The 19,681-nt window shown below is 43.3% G+C and overlaps 2 protein-coding genes across 9 annotated transcripts in view; both read left to right on the top strand.

Annotated features, from left to right (window-relative positions):
* Positions 1-1,435: 1,435 nt before the first annotated feature.
* On the top strand, positions 1,436-8,586 carry LOC129863358 (ubiquitin-conjugating enzyme E2 D2). 3 transcript variants are annotated; one of them, XM_055935285.1, is made up of 8 exons: positions 1,650-1,879; positions 5,011-5,061; positions 5,317-5,380; positions 5,679-5,710; positions 5,800-5,877; positions 6,087-6,192; positions 7,030-7,123; positions 7,217-8,586. In XM_055935285.1, coding segments are annotated over exons 3-8 (357 nt in total). In that variant the 5' UTR covers positions 1,650-1,879; positions 5,011-5,061; positions 5,317-5,379; the 3' UTR covers positions 7,263-8,586. The 3 variants fall into 3 exon arrangements, with proteins under 3 accessions (XP_055791258.1, XP_055791259.1, XP_055791260.1); XM_055935283.1 differs by lacking the exons at positions 1,650-1,879; positions 5,011-5,061 and adding an exon at positions 1,436-1,564; XM_055935284.1 differs by lacking the exon at positions 5,011-5,061 and having other exon boundaries at positions 1,649-1,879.
* Positions 8,587-15,900: 7,314 nt separating this feature from the next.
* The window catches only part of LOC129863356 (CXXC-type zinc finger protein 5-like), a 51,692-nt gene continuing 47,911 nt past the window's right edge, over positions 15,901-19,681 (top strand). Inside the window, exons 1-2 of one of the 6 annotated variants that reach the window (XM_055935278.1) lie at positions 15,902-16,222; positions 16,348-16,405. The gene's annotated coding sequence lies outside the window, so the exon portion shown is untranslated. Of the gene's footprint in view, positions 16,410-16,434; positions 16,648-19,681 lie in introns of those variants that run through there. The other 5 variants (XM_055935281.1, XM_055935277.1, XM_055935276.1 and 2 more) reach the window with 5 other exon arrangements.

The raw sequence follows: 19,681 nt of genomic DNA, 5'->3' as shown, positions 1-19,681 counted from the left end.
GCCGTCTCTTCCTCTTTCGAGTCCCGGGGAATAGGGCCTGGTTTGGAATGACCAGTCCATCCACAGCTGACAACTTGTTGAAGTAGAAATCTTCATCCAAATCGAGGTTAGTGATCGCTGTTCTGATGTCCAGAAGCTGTTCGTGCTCATAAGAAATGTTGGCAGAAATATTCTGCACAAAAAAAGTTAAGATCAGCTTTAAAAAAAAAAAAAAAAAATACAGAATGGGTCAGGAGCCAGTAAGATGGAAGGTATCCACTGCAGCCCCACAACAGGTGCATTGAATGAATCTTCTCATTATATGAGCTGACAGAGCTCAGCACTGTTCAGCAGCTGTGGTTCTGAAACCAGTGACCAGTCAGTTTATGGACATCACAGCGCTGTCCATGGTGCTGAATGTTTGCACATTCCCTGAGGCTAATTAGATTCACTGTGATTTCTATCATTTCAGTTACAAAAGACAAACAACTTGTTCTGCCAACTCAAAGACACAGGGGGCTGTGTTGTCACAAGACTATTTTCCTATTTACCATCAATCTTTTTTAGCCGGCCAGGTACCCTATGATGCGTGGAACCAGCTTCCCCATGAAGCTAGGATAGCAGAGTCCCTGCTCATCATCCGAAAACACCTGAAACCCTACCTTTTCAAACAGTATCTTAAATAATCTGCCTACTCACCTCGACCCCCCCACCCTGAACCAGCACTTGCACTTGACCCTTTCTAGCTCTGACTCTACTGACAGCTACTTTATTGAGGAAAAATGTACTTTTTATGCCTGTGATATGTGGTTGTCCCACCTAGCTGTCTGAAGATGAATGCACTAACTGTAAGTCGCTCTGGATAAGAGCGTCTGCTAAATGACTAAAATGTAAATGCGATCATGAGGTCTACCCATGTCTTGAATACCTGTCTATTGCATACACACGTTACAATTGACTATGGGTGCGTTCGTAAATTCACTCTGGAGTGCCAGAGAATGCACAGAGTGTGCTTTGGGCGTTCGTAAATTCGGAGCGTTGTCACATGGTCCATTCGTAAATTCAGAGCGTTTCGTTATCGGAGCGTTCAGAGTGCACACTGGACGCTCTGGCCAGGGAGTAAGGTTGGTCCGAGCGTTCCTCACAACCTCAGTCAAGCGCCTAAGCTAACTGGCTAACGGTGGCTAGCTTGCCAGACACCAATGGGAGAACACCTCACTGACCATTTTTCTCGCCCTAGCAGAGCTGGTTAGACTGTTTTCATGTTACCCAGAGCGTGACTGTAACTGTGCTTATGGCAAAAAATGTAATTACGCTTTTTTTGCCGACGTTTACTGACACGGGTCATATTCAACAGGTGTTGAGCGTTCGTAAATTCATCAGTTATTTTGCGGTCTGGAACACTCAGACGAGAACGCTCTGAAATCGGAGTAGATAGCCCGAGGGAATTTACTAAGGCGCTTTTCATTACATGCAGCTATGGTACACCACAGTGCAGCCTAAACTGTGGCCACACAGTATAGGTTGCTCTGAAACTACGAATTTTTATGATTTGCTTCAATTTGGATGCGTTCTTCATTCCCATGTGAGTCAGAAATTATGTCAGTTGCATAGCTCTAACCTGTCTCACGGCTTCCAGCGGATGTAGCGTGGGCGGACGTTTGCAATGCATCACAGCTCTTCGGAGAAGTGATGCGGTGCCCAGTGCTCTCAGCTGCTAGTATGAGCCGTAGTGTATTTCAGTTTCGCTAGACTACTCCGCTACCCAGTCGTTACAGTGTATTGTAGGAGAACAATTTAAAAACGTAGCTAGCGGTAAAATCGTCGTTTCACATAAGTAAACCGAGGTTACATTGACAGCCGCACAAGCACAGCAATGGCCCTGAAAAGAATTCATAAGGTAAGGAAGTAACGTTAGCTTGCTTCTACCTACCTAGCTAGCAGGCTATCTAACGTTCATCGTTAGCCGCTTTTGGCCTTCTCTTTTTCGGCACGCTTTCGAGTTACTGGTAGGCTACAGCAAAAAGGCTTGCTAGCCCAAATTGCTTAGCTATTTGATACAACTTTCGTCGTCTGCCGCCTGGTCAGTGGCTACCAAAGCCATATATTAGCTAAATTTAAATATGGCTGGTGATGGCTACTTGTGGTCACTGATTAATTTGCTTTTGAATGCTAGCTAGCGGGCTAGTAGCCCAAGTAAAGTTAGCACACACAGTTTAGCGGCATATGACAACATCGATAACTAGTGAAGGTAGCTTGCTAACAAGCTAGTTCACTGAAAATTATTATCTACTAGCTAAACTTGGTAGCTAGATAACAGTTAGCTAGATTAACACGGTAGTTAGATAAAACAAAATGCAATTAACGATAACGTTAGCTACTAGCCTCCTAATTAGCTAGTTACTGATACTGTATGTAGCTAACGTTAGGTAGGCAATATACTAACTAACGTTAGCTCGCTAGTTTGGCTGACTAGTTTTAATCATAACTTGACAAGTGTAACGTTAGCTGACGTTAGTTTTGGGGAAGTCCTCAGTCCGTCATAGGCCTGTTATTCCGCGTTCCTAGCTAGTATCGTTACTGTACTACTTCGCTACTTCCTACTGTAGTAGTAGTAAACAGATGCACATTAGCTGGCATCGTTCACTATAGTCCAAGACAAATCACGTTTGGCATAATGTTAGCTAAGGTAGTTACAAATCGGCAAGCGCAAACTTTGTTAAAACATTCTTCAGTATCAAAAGTAAATTTTGCTCTGCTGCTTTCATCTGACACTGGCTGATGAATGATCCATGAAAATGATTTATGTTGACAGATTGCTAAAGTATACTTATTTGAACTGAAAATATAATAAATATCCATCAATATCGTTCTCAATCCAGTACTATTCCTGTGTTTCAATTAGGAGAATTCACTGACTTGCTGCAGGAACGGTGCTCGCTCAGGTGTGACCACAATGTTGTTGGTAGACCTTGAGTGACATTAGTTTAATCTTGAAAGATTTGTTGTCAGATGATGTAGGCCGTAGCCCACTATTAGACCTCTGATTAATTATTTAATTAATAAGACAAGGTCTAAGGGCATTCCATAGCGTCTACATTCGAGAACTCATGGTCCAATGACTGTACCTGCTAACAGCACAGCCTGGTCTCATAGACTAGATGTAATATAGTAAAAGTAAATCAGAGACACTCAAATTGGTATGAAACTTGTGTGTATATATAGTGTATGTGGACACCCCTGTAGAATGGCCTTACTGAAGAGGTCAGTGACTTTTAACGTGGCACCGTCATAGGATGCCACCTTTCCAACAAGTCGAGCTGCTCCGGTCAACTGTAAGTGCTGTTATTGTGAAGTGGAAATGTCTAGGAGCAACAACGGCTCAGCCACGAAGTGATAGGCCACAAAAGCTCACAGAACAGAACCACCGAGTGCTGAAGAGCGTAAAAATTGTCTGTCCTCGGTTGCAACACTCACTACCGAGTTCCAAACTGCCTCTGGAAGCAACGTCAGCACAATAACTGTTTGTCTGGAGATTCATGAAATGGGTTTCCATGGCCGAGCAGCTGCACACAAGCCTAAGATCACCATGCGCAATGCCAAGTGTCGGCTAGAGTGGTGTAAAGCTCGCTGCAATTGGACTGGAGCAGTGGAAACACGTTCACTGGAGTGATGAATCACGCTTCACCATCTAGCAGTCCGACGGACTAATCTGGGTTTGGCGGATGCCAGGAAAACGCTACCTGCCCCAATGCATAGTGCCAACTGTAAAGTTTGGTGGAGGAGGAATAATGGTCTGGGGCTGTTTTTCATGGTTTGGGCTCTTAGCGCCAGTGAAGGGAAATCTTAACGCTACAGCATACAATGACATTCTAGACCATTCTGTGCATCCAACCTTGTTGCAACAGTTTGGGGAAGGCCCTTTCCTGTTTCAGCATGACAATGCCCCCGCGCACAAATCAAGGTCCATACAGAAATGGTTTGACGAAATCGGTGTGGAAGAACTTGCCTGGCCTGCACAGAGCCCTGACCTCAACCCCATCAAATATCTTTGGGATGAATTGGAACTCCAACTGCGAGCCAGGCCTAATCTCCCAGCAGCAGTGCCCGACCTCATGTATCCTCTTGTGGCTAATAGGAAGCAAGTCCACCCAGCAATGTTCCAACATCTAGTGTAAATCTTCCCAGAAGAGTGGAGGCTGTAATAGCAGCAAGGGGGGACCAACTGCATATTAATACCCATGATTTTGGAATGAGATGTTCGACGAGCAGGTGTTCACATACTTTTGGTCATGTAGTGTAAGTTTTGTTTGGTATGGTTACATAAGACAGATGGTTGTAGGGTGGTTGGTTGGATGCATGGGTGGGCGTATAACGCGAACATCTAGCAACCCAAAGGTTGCGAGTTGAAATCTAAACATGAACAACTTTAGCATTTTTTTCTAATTAGAAACTTTTTAATGGCTTACTACATTTTGAGCTATTTTGCAACTACTTAGCGTGTTAGCTAACCGTTGTAGATAACCCTTCCACCAAACGCCTAACCCTAACCCCTAGCCTAGCTACAGTTAACCAGCTAGCTAAAGTTAGCCAGCTAGATAGAATTCGTAACATACCATACATTTTGCAAATTCGTAACATATTATATGAATTGTAATTCGTAACATATCTTATTGGTGATGGACATCCACAAATTAATATATACCATACGAAACGTAACATATCATACTAAATGGAGTGTATCGGATTTACGTATGGAATAATACAAAATTCTCTGAGACCAGGTTGAGCAGCATCTGTTCTATGTCTGAAGCGACATCCCCATTATTGGCTTTTTGCATCGTAAACAAGGAACTATTAAATCTAGTTTAGATGATTACCCCCGCCCCCCACACCACCAAATCGACTACTTAGCGTGTGAAGCTAGGACAAAACATTGAGATCCATATTAGATTTTGATTTTAGGGTATCTAAATGGGATTTCGTTTTCTTTTCACTGGCCGGCGACGCAAACGGCGATTCTCCAATCAGAACCGATTTTTATGGATGTATCTTCAGACACGGGACAATTGCTGCTAGCAGGTACAGTCATTGGACCGTGAGTTATCTTCAATGTAGTCACTATGGAATGGCCAAAGATACCTCTCATCTTATTAATTAATGAAATAATAAACTAATATTGTCATAGTCTAGGCCTACAAGCTTAGGTCTACTACTTCCAGCCCACATTCAGCATTAGAGACATGGTATGCAGTTTGGCTGAACTACTGAAACAATACATATTGTTAAAGTATTATACTTTTCGGAGGAAATTAAAGCTCTTTTCTTTGTCCCTAGGAGTTAAATGATTTGGCTCGTGACCCTCCAGCACAGTGCTCCGCAGGCCCTGTTGGAGATGACAGTAAGTCTCCTCATCCACACAACACCACCACCCGCAGTTCACGTTCACCATCCAAAGCACATCACTTACCACCCATTTCATTCAATATTCTTGATGGATTATATCTTTGTTTATCATAGAATACAGGATTTGACTCCAAAAGAAAACTGTTGGCAATGAAATGTAGCCTGTAGATACAAGCCAATAAAGTTGAATGACCAGTGGTCTTCTGCATCATGGCACGAAGATCTAATTCAAATAATGTACTTTATAAAGGTGCTTATAGTGTATTAAAAGTGTTTTCTCCTCTCTTACCTAGTGTTTCACTGGCAGGCTACCATAATGGGACCAGTAAGTATATCCTCCTGTCCTGTAGTTTGGTGGTTCACAGCTTTTGCTCTGGGTCATGTAATAGTAACCATCTATTTTGCTTTCTACAGAATGACAGTCCGTATCAGGGTGGTGTGTTCTTCTTGACCATTCACTTCCCCACTGACTATCCCTTCAAACCACCAAAGGTAAGGGATGTGTCCTGGAACTCAGCTATACGTTAGAAAAGTGTTGACAGATTTATTTGAATGGAGCTATGAATTAGACCTACATTGATGGAAAATAATAATTCACAACGGTTGGTTTTCAGTACATGAGATGTAACCAACAACCATTTCTGTCCCGTCAGTGAGCTAAAGGGGATGCTGTAAATGAAATACATTTGTGTCCTCTGAAGGTTGCATTTACCACAAGAATCTATCACCCAAACATCAACAGCAACGGCAGCATCTGCTTGGACATCCTGAGGTCGCAGTGGTCGCCAGCACTCACCATCTCCAAAGGTAATCCCGGAATGGGGCTCTTGGTTGATGTTTTGAATATGGGACCTAGATAACTTGTTATGGTTAATTTTAAACCAGAATGGTTAGAATTTTTAACTGCAGATTCTGGTAAGTACACTACATAACCAAAAGTATGTGGACACCTGCTCGTCGAACATCTCATTCCAAAATCATGGGCATTAATATGGAGTTGGTCCCCCCTTTACTGCTATAACAGCCTCCATTCTTCTGGGAAGGCTTTACACTAGATGTTGGAACATTGCTTCTGGGGACTTGCTTCCATTCAGCCATGAGCATTAGTGAGGTCGGTCACCAATGTTTGGCGATTAGGCCTGGCTCGCAATCGGCGTTCCAATTCATCCCCAAGGTGTTTGATGGAGGTCAGGGCTCTGCAGTCCAGTCAAGTTCTTCCACACTGATCTCGACAAATCATTTCTGTATGGACCTCGCTTTGTGCACAGGGGTGTTGTCATGCTGAAACAGGAAAGGGTCTTCCCCAAACTGTTGCCACAAAGTTGGAAGCACTATGATTGATGCAGGTACCCAGATTCGTCCGTCAGACTGTCAGATGGTGAAGCATGAGTCAGTTTGTTAAATTTAATTTGTGCCAATGTTTGTCTATGGAGATTGCATGTCTGTGTTCTCAATTTTATACACCTGTCAGCAACGGGTGTGGCTGAAAGAGCCGATTCTATTAATTTGAAGGGGTGTCCACATACTTTTGTATATAAAGTGTATGTCCCAAACTATGCTCATTAACAGGTCAGAGATTTACATTGATTGTCACAGTAATTTGTCAGAACTGTGTTGACTTTGTTGTTGTCGGTCATCCTACAGTCCTCTTGTCCATCTGCTCACTTCTCTGTGACCCAAACCCAGACGATCCACTAGTGCCTGAGATCGCACGCATCTACAAGACAGACAGGGAAAAGTAGGTCTTACAGTTTCAACATTCCATTTTTTTTTGTACAACCTGTCTGCTACAAGGATAGTTATTTATTTATTTATCCTCCTGTCATTCCAGATACAACAGAATAGCCCGGGAATGGACCCAGAAATATGCTATGTAGTCTCAAGGCATTACAGTGGAAAATCTGCCTTTATATTCAAAGGCTTGGGGGAGCTTTGAATGAAAAGAGGAAAAAAGTATTGTTGGTTTCCTTTGGAGTGATTTCTTTGAGCCACACCCTCCCTCTCCCTACGCACTTGACCTCCTTCTCCCTGCCTCACCCCCTTCAACCTGTCCAGTTGCCATGATGTACATATTTGAGACAGCAAATTGTATACTCCACGATGTCCACCAGGACCCATGTAGGACCACACTTATTTGATTCCAGGAAGCATTCCTTATCATTTTTATGAACCCAAGGTTTGCTTTCCCAAGATTGAGGGATTTTATGTCTGTGCTTTGTTTCTCTGGTTGTTTTTCTCCCTCTGTGCTTCCAGCTGTCCTGTGAGTGGATGGGAGGGGCAGGAAAAGAAGGGGCTTGGAGAATGTTTTTGTCTTCTATTTGGCTATAATAAGAAATAGCCATCAATCTGTCAATCGTTCTGCAAACCTCTAGGGGACTTTCTCTGTTTGGCAATGGGATGCCCAGGATCCTGCCTCATAGCCCCTCCACAATGTGAATCACTATCATTTAAGATCGTAGTTACCCATGGAACCCTCCACACTGTATGACGTGGGACAATAAAGTAATGAGACTGATATCTATATATCTACTGAATATTACATCCAAAATAACTTTTCCCTCACCTTAGTCAAATGAAATACTCTTGTGATGTTGATTTTGCTAAAGGAAAAAGATAGTACCCTTTTAGATCGCCCTTTGCGCCTTCATCAACTTATTTTAGTTCTCTAAATTGTGGCAAGTCTTTATCTTCTGGGTGATGGTCTGATTTTTAAAACGGCCAAAGTTAGTTTGGATCAAAGTTTGGCAGCTAAATTGGGTGGTACACTGAAATGGTATTAATCTAGCTTGATCTTCTATTTTTATCTACATTCTTTCTCTGGTTTCAAGTCCAGCCTGAAAGGACAACGATTTGGCATTAGTAATAAAGCATGTTGTTCGAACGCAACGCTGTAAAATCTAAAAGCAACTTTAGCACTAGACAAATATGATGGACTTAAAGTCTTACCTCAAGTGGGCTAAATGGAAGGAAATCAGTCTGATCGGGGTGTATTTTCATAAAATAGAACAGTGACCTCATTCTATAATCACACTTTGTATATTTGAGCTGCCATCGTTGACATTGAAGTTCCAACAACTCCCTGTCTGGATCAGAACCCTGGACTTGAGTTCCAGACAAACAAACTTCTGTATATTTAATTACCTGAGAGCTCATTGAGCTTGTGTCTTAATTATACTGTAATAAACATGATTATTAAAGTTATGGGTTATCACCGTTTTTATTTGGCATTGATGCGCAAATATGCATGCTTTTGGAATTTATATGAAAGCTTTGCCATTTTGAAAAGAGATGAGTATTTTGCACAATTTGTTAGTTTTGCATGTGTCCTATTTATGTTTTAGATATTGCTGAGGTTTTGATAGCAACAAGGACACTTGGTATGAATCAGCTGGAATAATAAAACTATCACTGTCTCACCTATGTCTCTTTTACAGCGAACTCTACATTGAGACTTCACCTGGCTGCTGTTCTTATATCTGCCAACTCATTTAATTCATTATTACATTATTTGAAGAACAGTTACAGAACCTGCAACTACACTATCCAAATGTTGTTGTTTTTTATACCTTTATTTAACTAGGCAAGTCAGTTAATTAAGAACAAATTCTTAGTTACAATGATGGCCTACCCTGGACAACGCTGGGCCAACTGTGTGCCGCCCTATGGGACTCACAATCGCGGCCAGATGTGATGCAGCCTGAATTCGAACCAGGGACTGTATGATTTCCAGTATAATATATTAGTGCTACGCTGCTCTGATAGTTGGCATTATGTCATATTTCAGAAACAACTGTTCTGACTTGTGAGCAAGACTACAACAACAAAGCTGGGCCAGATCAGCATAATATACATGGACCTATTCACCTGTCTCACCATGACGCTAAATTATTTTGGGCAGCAAATTCGATTTTTCAATATTTTTGTGCCACTAGATGGGGCTCTATCATTGGGTTTGGAAAACATGTTAGTTTGATTTTTCATAATGTACCTAACTGCTTGTGCCATTCATGAGGGCCACAATCAGCTAGTCACTATGGAATTTACAGGATTTGTGGAAGTATAAATTAAGTTAAATGTTATTAGATACCACAAACAGTCATTATATAGATATAACCTATATGAACATATTATGGGTAGTTTGTGGCCTATTACCTTCCGGGTGTAGAGATTGAGCATGTGATTGGTTGCTGCCTGAACAGCAAATCCTTGTTTAACATCCCACCAGTGTTGACCACCAGCAGCTTGGAGCGATGAGGCTCAGGTATAGTCTATTCCACTGCATGTTTACGTCCTATACTTTGTGGTGAAGAAATGTACCCATATCACCTACAAACATGTTTTTTTTCATTCACTCCAGGGCCCAATACCCTTCTCCAATGTCTGTGTCCTTGAATTTGGCAATGCTGAGGGGACTGATGAGCCAGGAGGAGGAGAGCAGCGTAGAGGGGAGGAAGGGAGGTGTGGATCAGGGGTAGCCACAGAGACGGGCTAGCCAGATGAATGGGATGAGGCTCTTGACTAAGACAGGAGGTGTAAAATGGGGAAAACAATAGAGGTGATGTGGGGTTAGGTAGGTCAGAGGGGGAGTGGGAAAGGGGGACTGCACTGTTTGGAGAGCTTGCATAGCTTGCAACATTCCTCAGTGTCTGAGAAACCGGACGTTCATCTCTCTTTCTCCCTACACTCACTCCACTTTTAGGTTGTTTTTAGGGGCTCTCCTGTGGCGCTGGTCATGTGTGCAGTTGGAGGAGGCCGTGTAACACTAATCCCCCGGCCAGCTCAGGAAAGTACTCTGCCTCGCTTCGCACAGAGAGAAAACAACAAAGAGCTGAGTGTGGCTGCAGCCCCAGGGCTCAGTGCGCCCACCAGAACGTCTCCTGTCACAGCTTGCTGCTCCCTCCTACCCATGGACTCTCACTCACTCACTTTATGTCCCCTCTCTCTCTCTGACTCACCACCCACCACGTGAAAAAAAATCATTTTTTAAAACTTTGATGCCTAATGTGTGTGTGAGAGAGCGCGAAAGATTGACTTCTGAGGGTCAAGAGCAGGAATGTAGACAAGCCTAGAGCGGACAGGAATGTGGTCAGTCTGGGCATTGTAAAAGGAAAAGCCTCGTGCTCTTCAGGATACCAAAATCAAGTGAGGACTGTAGTCTGTGTGCTTTCAATCAGTTTGAAATGAGTAGGCCTATGTGACCAATTGCAAGATTTGAGTTAAAATAGTGTCACATCACCACCTTTTGGTAACGTGGTAAATATGGACCACTTGCAGTGAAAACACCATTGAGCTGTTATTTTACATGCATACCCTACACCAGGCTTCCCCAACTGGCTGCCCGTGTGGTTTTATTTGGCTACCAAGTTTTCTGAGCAAAAAAAATGTAATAATCTTATGTGGAATTTTCATTGTTGAACATAAATGACTGTAATAACATCAGGAAATCAGCTCCAAATGATTTTAATTCAAGAAATCTGTTCCCAAGTATTGCCACGCATAATAGAGAGACACTTGATCATAGACAAATGTAAGCAAGGTTCGAAATGATTTTGTTTTAGGCAAACATATCTGTTTGGGCTTCTTGCAGTCAATTTTCACTCTACAAATTATTTGTAATTATGTGTCATCGTACCCCCACCATCTGCTCCAGAAAAAATCATCCAGAATCTAGTTGATGGTCCCTGCATTAGGTCCACACCACTATGCACATGCCTCAGAGCTTGGAGTCGGTATGGCCGGTGGTTGGCATTATTAAAGTAATTTCCAAAGGCGCAAATGATGACGAGGGGTTTGGCATCTGCTTAATATGAGATAGGGTGAGACCAGGCATATTGCCAGAGCCATGCTAGACACCAGGGATTACGAAGCAATGTGTGTCCAATTTATGCACCTCGTGGGGGAATGGATGCGACCATTGTGCAATTACCTAGAACGGAACCCTTGCCTGCACGGCCACTCGATAAACAGAATCCTAGAGGTAAAAAACAAAATAATAATCTTAAAACCAAACAAATAAAAGTCGTTATAAGAGATAATCATCCAAACAAACAAAAGCAATGGAATGCAGATGACATTTTATCACATTTTGCTATGGTATTTAAATAAATTATAAAGGTGCTACTGCTACCAACAGCCCACTCAAAACACCAACCTATACGGAGAGAATACGCGCTTGGCTGGGTTACAACAAATGGCATGTTGAGTTAAAAAAACAAGGAGATAGGTAGTCACGAGAAACCAAAACCAAGCGATTCACAGGGCTACATGAGGTGGTCATCCCAATGCTAAGGCCTACCTGTCGCATGCTCTTCATTAGTGATTCAGACATTTAACATGAGTTGAATGGGGTTTAATAACAACTCCACTTTGGTTTCAAACACATTACTTAAGTCTATGTTTGGTGCGTCAAAGGATGGTTCTTGGGTGTCCAAATAATTCCAATGTTTAAACATTATGCAATGCTTCAACATTGATGATAAAGTTGGTAATTTTAATAGGTCATGTCATGGGGATGTCAATTACAATTAGCATTGACCAATTACATTTTTTGTTATTTCTTTTTGAGGATGTGAACACAATTCACGTAAATGCATTGCTCATTACGCATGAAGTTTCTCTGCTTACACTTTATAGTAAACGCTGCATTTGGTGACAGATAAAGGTTTACTATTCACTGTGTGTGTATATTTGTAAGTGTGTTTTGTGTGCGGGAGAAGGGTTGGCTGGCGAGTACCAGTGTTAGAACAACCCCTCCCCTCTCTCTCCCTCTCTCGAGCTTCCGCGTTATTTTCCAGCTCGGAGCCTCCACCGCACAGCTCGATCGATTCGCATTGATTGTCCCTGACGAGCTGCTCCACTTTCTAGCCAATGTCAGCCCGTCTGCGATCGGGAAGGAGAGAAATGAAGGAAAATCTCTGCCGCCCTGGCGGTGTCATTTCCACACACTTCGGTTGGGCGCCTGCCAGCAGACAGGACATTCGAAAGAGGTGGAGTGGACTCTTGGTTTGAGCGAGAAGAGGAGCCGAGCGCACCGGTCATTGGCGAAAACATAGCGAGTTGCAACTGAGCACCGCGTGGCCACTCCTACGCGCACGCACGGCAACGAATGTGAAAAACAACCCATCGCTTAATTACGCTACATTGACCACTGTGTAATGTAAACCAGCAGAAACCATCAGTGACATGTCACATGTAAAATTGAACGTGTTATTGTCATAAATTAGAACATTAACATGTTAATGAAAGACAATAAGATGTAAATTTGTAATATAATTTATAATCTGTTCTGCCATTAAGACCATGCGTTATGTTTTTTTTTGTGCAAATCAGTCTCCTTGCTCCTGAAGGGCAATTGCAATAGCGCATATTGCCATATTTTTGTGCCATTAAACACATTTCTGAATTAGGTGATAGCCCATGCCTGGATTTTTTATTTTATTTTATTTAACCTTTATTTAACTAGGCAAGTAAGTTAAGAACAAATTATTATTTACAATGACTTCCTACCACATCCAAACCCTAACCCAGACGATGCTGGGCCATTTGTGCACCGCCCTATGGGACTCCCAATCACGTCCGGTTGTGATACAGCCTAGAATCGAACCAGGGTCTGTAGGGACGTCTCTTGCACTGAGATGCAGAGCCTTAGAGTGCTGCGCAACTCGGGAGCCCGAAAAAAATTGACCATTTGCATAAATAGGCTACAGCTACTCTGTATATAAAATAGTATGTGGACATCCCTTTAAATGAGTGAATTCTGCTATTTCAGCCACACTGTTGCTGACAGGTGTATACAATCGAGCACACAGCCATGCAATCTCCATAGACAAACATTGGCAGTAGAACGGCCTTACTGAAGAGCTCAGTGAATTTCAATGTGGCACCGTCATAAGATGCCACCTTTCCAACATGTCAGTTCATCAAATATTTGCCCTGCTTTAGCTCCCCTGGGGAAAGTGCTGTTATTGTGAAGTGGAAATGTCTAGTGGTGTAAAGCTGCCCGCCATTGGACTCTAGAGTAGAGGAAACGCGTTCTCTGGAGTGTTGAATAACGCTTCACCATCTGGCAGTCCAATGGAGGAATCTGGATTTGGCGGATGCCAGCAAAACGCTACCTGCCCCAATGCATAGTGCCAACTGTAAAGTTTGGTGGAGGAGGAATAATGATCTTGGGCTGTTTTTCATGGTTTGGGCTAGGCCCCTTAGTTGCAGTGAATGTAAATCTTAACGCTACAGCATACAATGTCATTCTGGACGATTCTCTGCTTCCAACTTTGTGGCAACAATTTGGGGAAGGCCAAATTGGAACGCCGACTGTGAGCCAAGCCAAATCGCCTCAACATCAGTGCCCAACCGCACTAATGGTCTTGTGGCTGAATGGAAGCAAGTACCCGCAGCAATGTTCCAGCATCTAGTGGAAAGCCTTCCCAGAAGAGTGGAGGCTGTTATAGCTGCAAAGGAGGGACCAACTCCATATTAATGTCCATGATTTTGGAATGATATCAAATCAAAAGTTATTTGTCACAAGGCAAATACAACAGATGTAGAACTTACAGTGAAATGCTTACTTACAAGCCCTTAACCAACAATGCAGTTTAAAGAAAATTACCTTAAAAAAAGAAATAAAAGTAACAAATAATTAAAGACCAACAGTAAAATATCAATAGCGAGGCTATTGACAGGGGGTGCCGGTACAGAGTCAATGTGCGGGGGCACCGGTTAGTCGAGGTATTTGAGGTAATATGTACATGTAGGTAGAGTTATTAAAGTGATAATAACAGAGAGTAGCAGCAGTGTAAAAGAGGGGGGTGAGGGGGGTGGGGAATGCAAATAGTCTGGGTAGCCATCTGATTAGATGTTCAGGAGTCTTATGGCTTGGGGGTAGAAGCTGTTTAGAAGCCTCTTGGACCTATACTTGGCACTCTGGTACCGCTTGCCATGCAGTAGCAGAGAGAACAATCTATGACTTGGGTGGCTGGAGTCTTTGACAATTTTTAGGGCCTTCCTCTGATACCGCCTGGTATAGAGGTCCTGGATGGTACACACTACCCTCTGTAGTGCCTTGCGGTCAGAGGCAGAGCAGTTGCCATACCAGGCAGTGATGCAACCCGTCAGGATGCTCTGGATTGTGTAGCTGAGGATCTGAGGACCCATGCCAAATCTTTTCAGTCTCCTGAGGGGGAATAGGTTTTGTCGTGCCCTCTTCACGACTGTCTTGGTGTGCTTGGACCATGTTAGTTTGTTGGTGATGTGAACACCAAGGAACTTGAAGCTCTCAACCTGCTCCACTACAGCCCCCAACCTGCTCCACTACAGCCCCATTCGATGAGAATGGGGGCGTGCTCGGTCCTCCTTTTCCTGTAGTCCACAATCATCTCCTTTGTCTTGATCCCGTTGAGGGTGAGGTTGTTGTCCTGGCACCACACGGCCAGGTCTCTGACCTCCTCCCTATAGGCTGTCTCGTCGTTGTCGGTGATCAGGCCCACCACTGTTGCGTCATCAGCAAACTTAATGATGGTGTTGGAATCGTGCCTGGCTGTGCAGTCATGAGTGAATATGGAGTACATGAGGGGACTCAGCACGCACCCCTGAGGGGCCCCCGTGGTGAGGATCAGAGTGGCGGATGTGTTGTTACCTACCCTTACCACCTGGGGGCGGCCGGTCAGGAAGTCCAGGATCCAGTTGCAGTGGGAGGTGTCCTTAGCTTAGTGATGAGCTTTGAGGGCACTATGGTGTTGAACACTGAGCTGTAGTCAATTAATAGAATTCTCACATAGGTGTTCCTTTTGTCCAGGTGGGAAAGGGCAGTGTTGAGTGCAGTAGAGATTGTATCATCTGTGGATCTGTTGGGGCGGTATGCAAATTGGATCGGGTCTAGGGTTTTTGGGAAAATGGTGTTGATGTGGCCCATGACCAGCCTTTCAAAGCATTTCATGGCTACAGACGTGAGTGCTATGGGTCGGTAGTCATTTAGGCATGTTACCTTAGTGTTATTTGGCACAGGGACTATGGTGGTCTGCTTGAAACATGTTGGTATTACAGACTCGGACAGGGAAGGTTTAAAATGTCAGTGAAGACACTTGCCAGTTGGTCAGCGCATGCTCGGAGTACACGTCCTGGTAATCCGTCTGGCTCATCCGTGACAGCTGATGCTCTCATGCATGTCTCAGTGTTACTTGCCTCGAAGCGAGCATAGAAGTAATATAGATGTTCGACGAACAAGTGTCCACATACTTTTGGTCATGTAGTGTATGTTAGTCACACCAACGTAGGCTTAGTCTATGCTCATCAATGAAAATCAAATAATAGGCCTACTGTATCCCTTAAAAAATATTAGCTTTCAACATGTTCAATATTCACATTTGGGTATGTTTCCATATTTTTGGATTGCACCGTTAAAGTTATCTGTAAACATGAATGTGTTGAAGGAAAGTTGAGTCTTAAAGTGGTATGACGAAATAGCAACTTGCGCTCATACAGAGAGAAAATCATATTGTGCATATGCACTGATTACACAACAACTAGTAAGATGCAACTCAGAGTCATAATCATGTAAAGCTTTAATAACAAACATGATCTTCATCACGCGACCCTTGGATATTCAAAGTCGAGAACCTAAAAGCGTCGAGGAGGGCAATACATCTCTATATTTTAAAAGGTTTTGGCGATGTATTATTAGCCTATCTGTCTCTACGCTGAAAAATCCAGTTCGGTTTTTCCGCGAAGCTCCAAAAATCTATGAAATGTGTTTGCATGTTCTTCTCCGCGAGCGGGGATGTAGAGGTGGGATTGCGAGAATCGAAAGGTTGGAGAGCCCACACGCTCAGCTTCCGAGAAAGTACGTTTTACAATAATGTATTATTCAATTTCTCTCTTGTTCTATACAGGCGAGCACTATATTCATTCAGTTGGTTTAGTGTAAGGTTGTCTTTCTTTCTTTTTTGACATCAATCTTTACGGTAGGCTTGGAGACGGACCGCTTGGACAGTGGGAGCCCTCCCCTCCTCTTCGTTCTGGTTTGGTAGGTGCGAATAAAAAAGGGCCCGTGTTTGCAAATATGCAGATAGGCTACATAAGAGGGAGGGAGGGGGGATCATACTTTGTCGAAGTCTGCTGAAAGTTGGGATGTCATCTTCGTAACGATCAAGTTAACTAGGGGAATGGGAGAATGGTTCTTCTATCTATACCCTCAAACGTGCTGGTGCAGACCATACGCTGACACCGCAGAGACCGTGGTTTCAGATCATTGAGTCTAGACAAAAGGTATTTTTGTGCTTTAATATTAGATACAATTAGGATTCTCGGCTCTCAGACGCATGTGAAATGATGCACACACTGTTATTGGGTTAGAATGGCCATAATGGGCATTCTGCTCTGCCATTCTCATTTGCTAATTTTCCTCGGATAATGTTGTCAATGCAGAACATGTTTGTAGATATTGTGGAGAGCGGTTCTTTCATTCAAAGATTTTTAGGGGTGAAAATTGAAAGTGTGAATCATCTGTTAATGACGTGCGCTCCAAGAAACTTGACGCTCTCCATAAATATTTGCCATTGAAATTATGGCACTTTGCATTGGATCTTTATTATGTTTATGAATGTTATGCTTTTAATGACAGGTGGTGATGAGGCATCTCTTTACCTGGAGATAAATCGAAACTGAACTTTGTTTTCTGCAGTGTTCTCTTTAATCATCAACAAATGTTTTTGTGAAAATGCATAATGGATGAAAAAGAGCAATATTGTTTAATTTGTTTATGATTTAGTTCGTGCATAGCCTATACTTATCCTAAGAACAGTATGCCAGTTGTTCTCAGAGTGATTTTATTGTAGAGGAACATGTTTGTTCTTCATTGTTCCGCATGCGACGACCAGCCAGTCTCCTGCGCGCGATGTCCCCGTGACATAGCAGTTGCAAGCCGGGATTTATCGCGACCCCCTGGTACTGCCGCAATCCGCCACCGGCAGTGGCGCTCGTATGGGCTTCATGTTCTTGCAAATTAGTCACGATTTAACACAGTGGCATGCATACAATTTGGACTATTTTAACTCGGGAATGGAAAAGAAACAGAAAGGCGCAGCAGGTTGTGGGATATTTAATTCTGGTCCTTATAAACTTCAATGGGTCTCGTGCACAAATGTGACTGACTGTGTGTGTGTCTGTGAGTGAGTGAGTGTGACGTGAGTGCGTGACTGCTCTTGTGTGAGTCAGAGCAGGGAGGGGGTGGTTGAGAGAGAGGGCTAGGAAGATATGTGTGTGTCTGCTTGACCGCGGTCTGGAGGGAAGTGTTGCATTTGGCTCTGCATTACCTGAACTAATAAGTAGCCTGTAGCCGAGCTATCTGGCAACGTCCCATAAAATATGACACTTTTTGGCTTGTTGTCAGATGTTTTGGTTTCACGATTGATGACAAACATGACTAGGCCTATTTATTTATGAATACATACAGTATTTGAAAAGTGCCATATTGACAGTATTATCTAAACTACTTTTGAAACTCGCATATATTTACAGTCAGACTATTTTGTATAGGCCTAATTAATAATTTATGAATACAAAACAGATTTTGAAGAATATTATGCTATGTTCTAAACATCTAAATTAGTCATAGGCCTATATCATAACTTGAGTGTGACTTTTTAAAAACTTGAATATGCCAAAGATGTTTGAGTTCTTTTAGTGGGTATGTCCATTTTGCTTATAGATTCCATACAGTACCCCTTCTCGTTGGCCTTGGGGAGTCTGTATGGTCAGACTGTTCGGGATGGTTATTCAGCCGAGAGGGGCCAATTACCGCCGCGCTCAGAGCTCCAGGGAGGAAGCACGAGCCATGTCTCCAGCAGCTCCCACTGACGTAATCAATGTAGAGTAGACCTATATAAGGGGGGAGAGTGGGTGCTTCGGTGAAAGCATAGTGGGAAAGTGTTATTATGTTTGATAGTGGCAGTCCTATTTGTGATGCTACCAGGAGAAGTAGACTAGTTGGGTGATACAAAAGGAGCTGTGGTAGAAGTCATAACTGCAGAAAGTATAGATAGCATTTACAGATCCTTAGGCTGCTACTGGCGTGATGGTAATGACGTCATTGAGGAAGATGTAAACAACAACAATGTCTACACAAACAACACTGTATTTCTTTAATATGTAAGACATTGGCGCATTTCTTTTTCTCATACAACAATGGATTCATATAACCTTTTCCCAGTAATATAACCAACCTGTTCCTCATTATGCAATCATTTTTTATTTTTCTAATCATCACCACCATCATCATCATTATCATCATCATCTTAGCAGTAGCAGAATTTGGGATAATTCTATTCAGAGAGAATACAGTGATTGGTTACAGAAACTGGGGAACTGTTGAGTGACAGAGAAGAGAGACTGTGAGTCTAGGGGTTTGGAAAATACAGTATATATATTTTTTATTTATTTAACCTTTATTTAACTAGGCAAGTCAGTTCAGAACAAATTCTTATTTTACAATGACGGCTAAACCCTCCCCTAACCCGGACGATGCTTGGCCAATTGGGACTCCCGGTCCCTATGGGACTCCCAATCACGGCCGGTTGGGATACAGCCCGGGATCGAACCAGGGTCTGTAGTGATGCCTCTAACACTGAGATGCATTGCGTTAGACCGCTGGCATTTAAATGCATAGGGAGTGTGTGAATGACATGGAGGAGGGACAGAGTGAGAGTGATATTAAGAGAGGGTGAAAACATGAAGGGAGAGACTGTGAATGACATGGAGGAGGGACGTAGGCTGTTATAGAGTCATTGACATTGGAAGAGGAATGGTAGACTGTGAAGAGGGACTGAGATGTTGGGAAAAGATGGACTATGAATGACATGTTCATGTTTGATGGAGATGAAGAGAGTGTGAGGGATATGGGTCAGACAGAGAGACACTGAGTTTGATGGAGTGAGACTAGGACACCAGGAAGAAAGAGACACACAGACATACTGTATATGTCAGTGTAGCAGGTGGGTGGCCCTGCAGCAGTGTGAGAGAGATAGAGCAGAGCCCTGGTCAGACTCGAAGCAGGAGAGTGAGGAGCTGGGGGGCTGGCTCAGGGGTCCATTGGCGCCACGGACCCCTGAGCTGGTGAGAATGCGGGGGCTGTGCTCCTGCCTTTGAAGCTTTACCTCCCACTAATTCTGGCCTTCCAATTTCCACATGCTCCCCCCCCCCCCCCCCAATGCTCTCTCCCACCCCTTCCCTTTGTTTCCCTTATAAGGACTGGCCCGGGCATTTCTTCAGCTTTTCTCAGGGATGTGCTTGTTTGTGAGTGGGG

Source organism: Salvelinus fontinalis, chromosome 10, assembly GCF_029448725.1.
Source record: "Salvelinus fontinalis isolate EN_2023a chromosome 10, ASM2944872v1, whole genome shotgun sequence".
Taxonomy (NCBI): Eukaryota; Metazoa; Chordata; class Actinopteri; order Salmoniformes; family Salmonidae; genus Salvelinus; species Salvelinus fontinalis.
The sequence above is the reverse complement of the archived record's forward strand: the minus strand, read 5'-3'. Positions and strand labels throughout refer to the sequence as shown.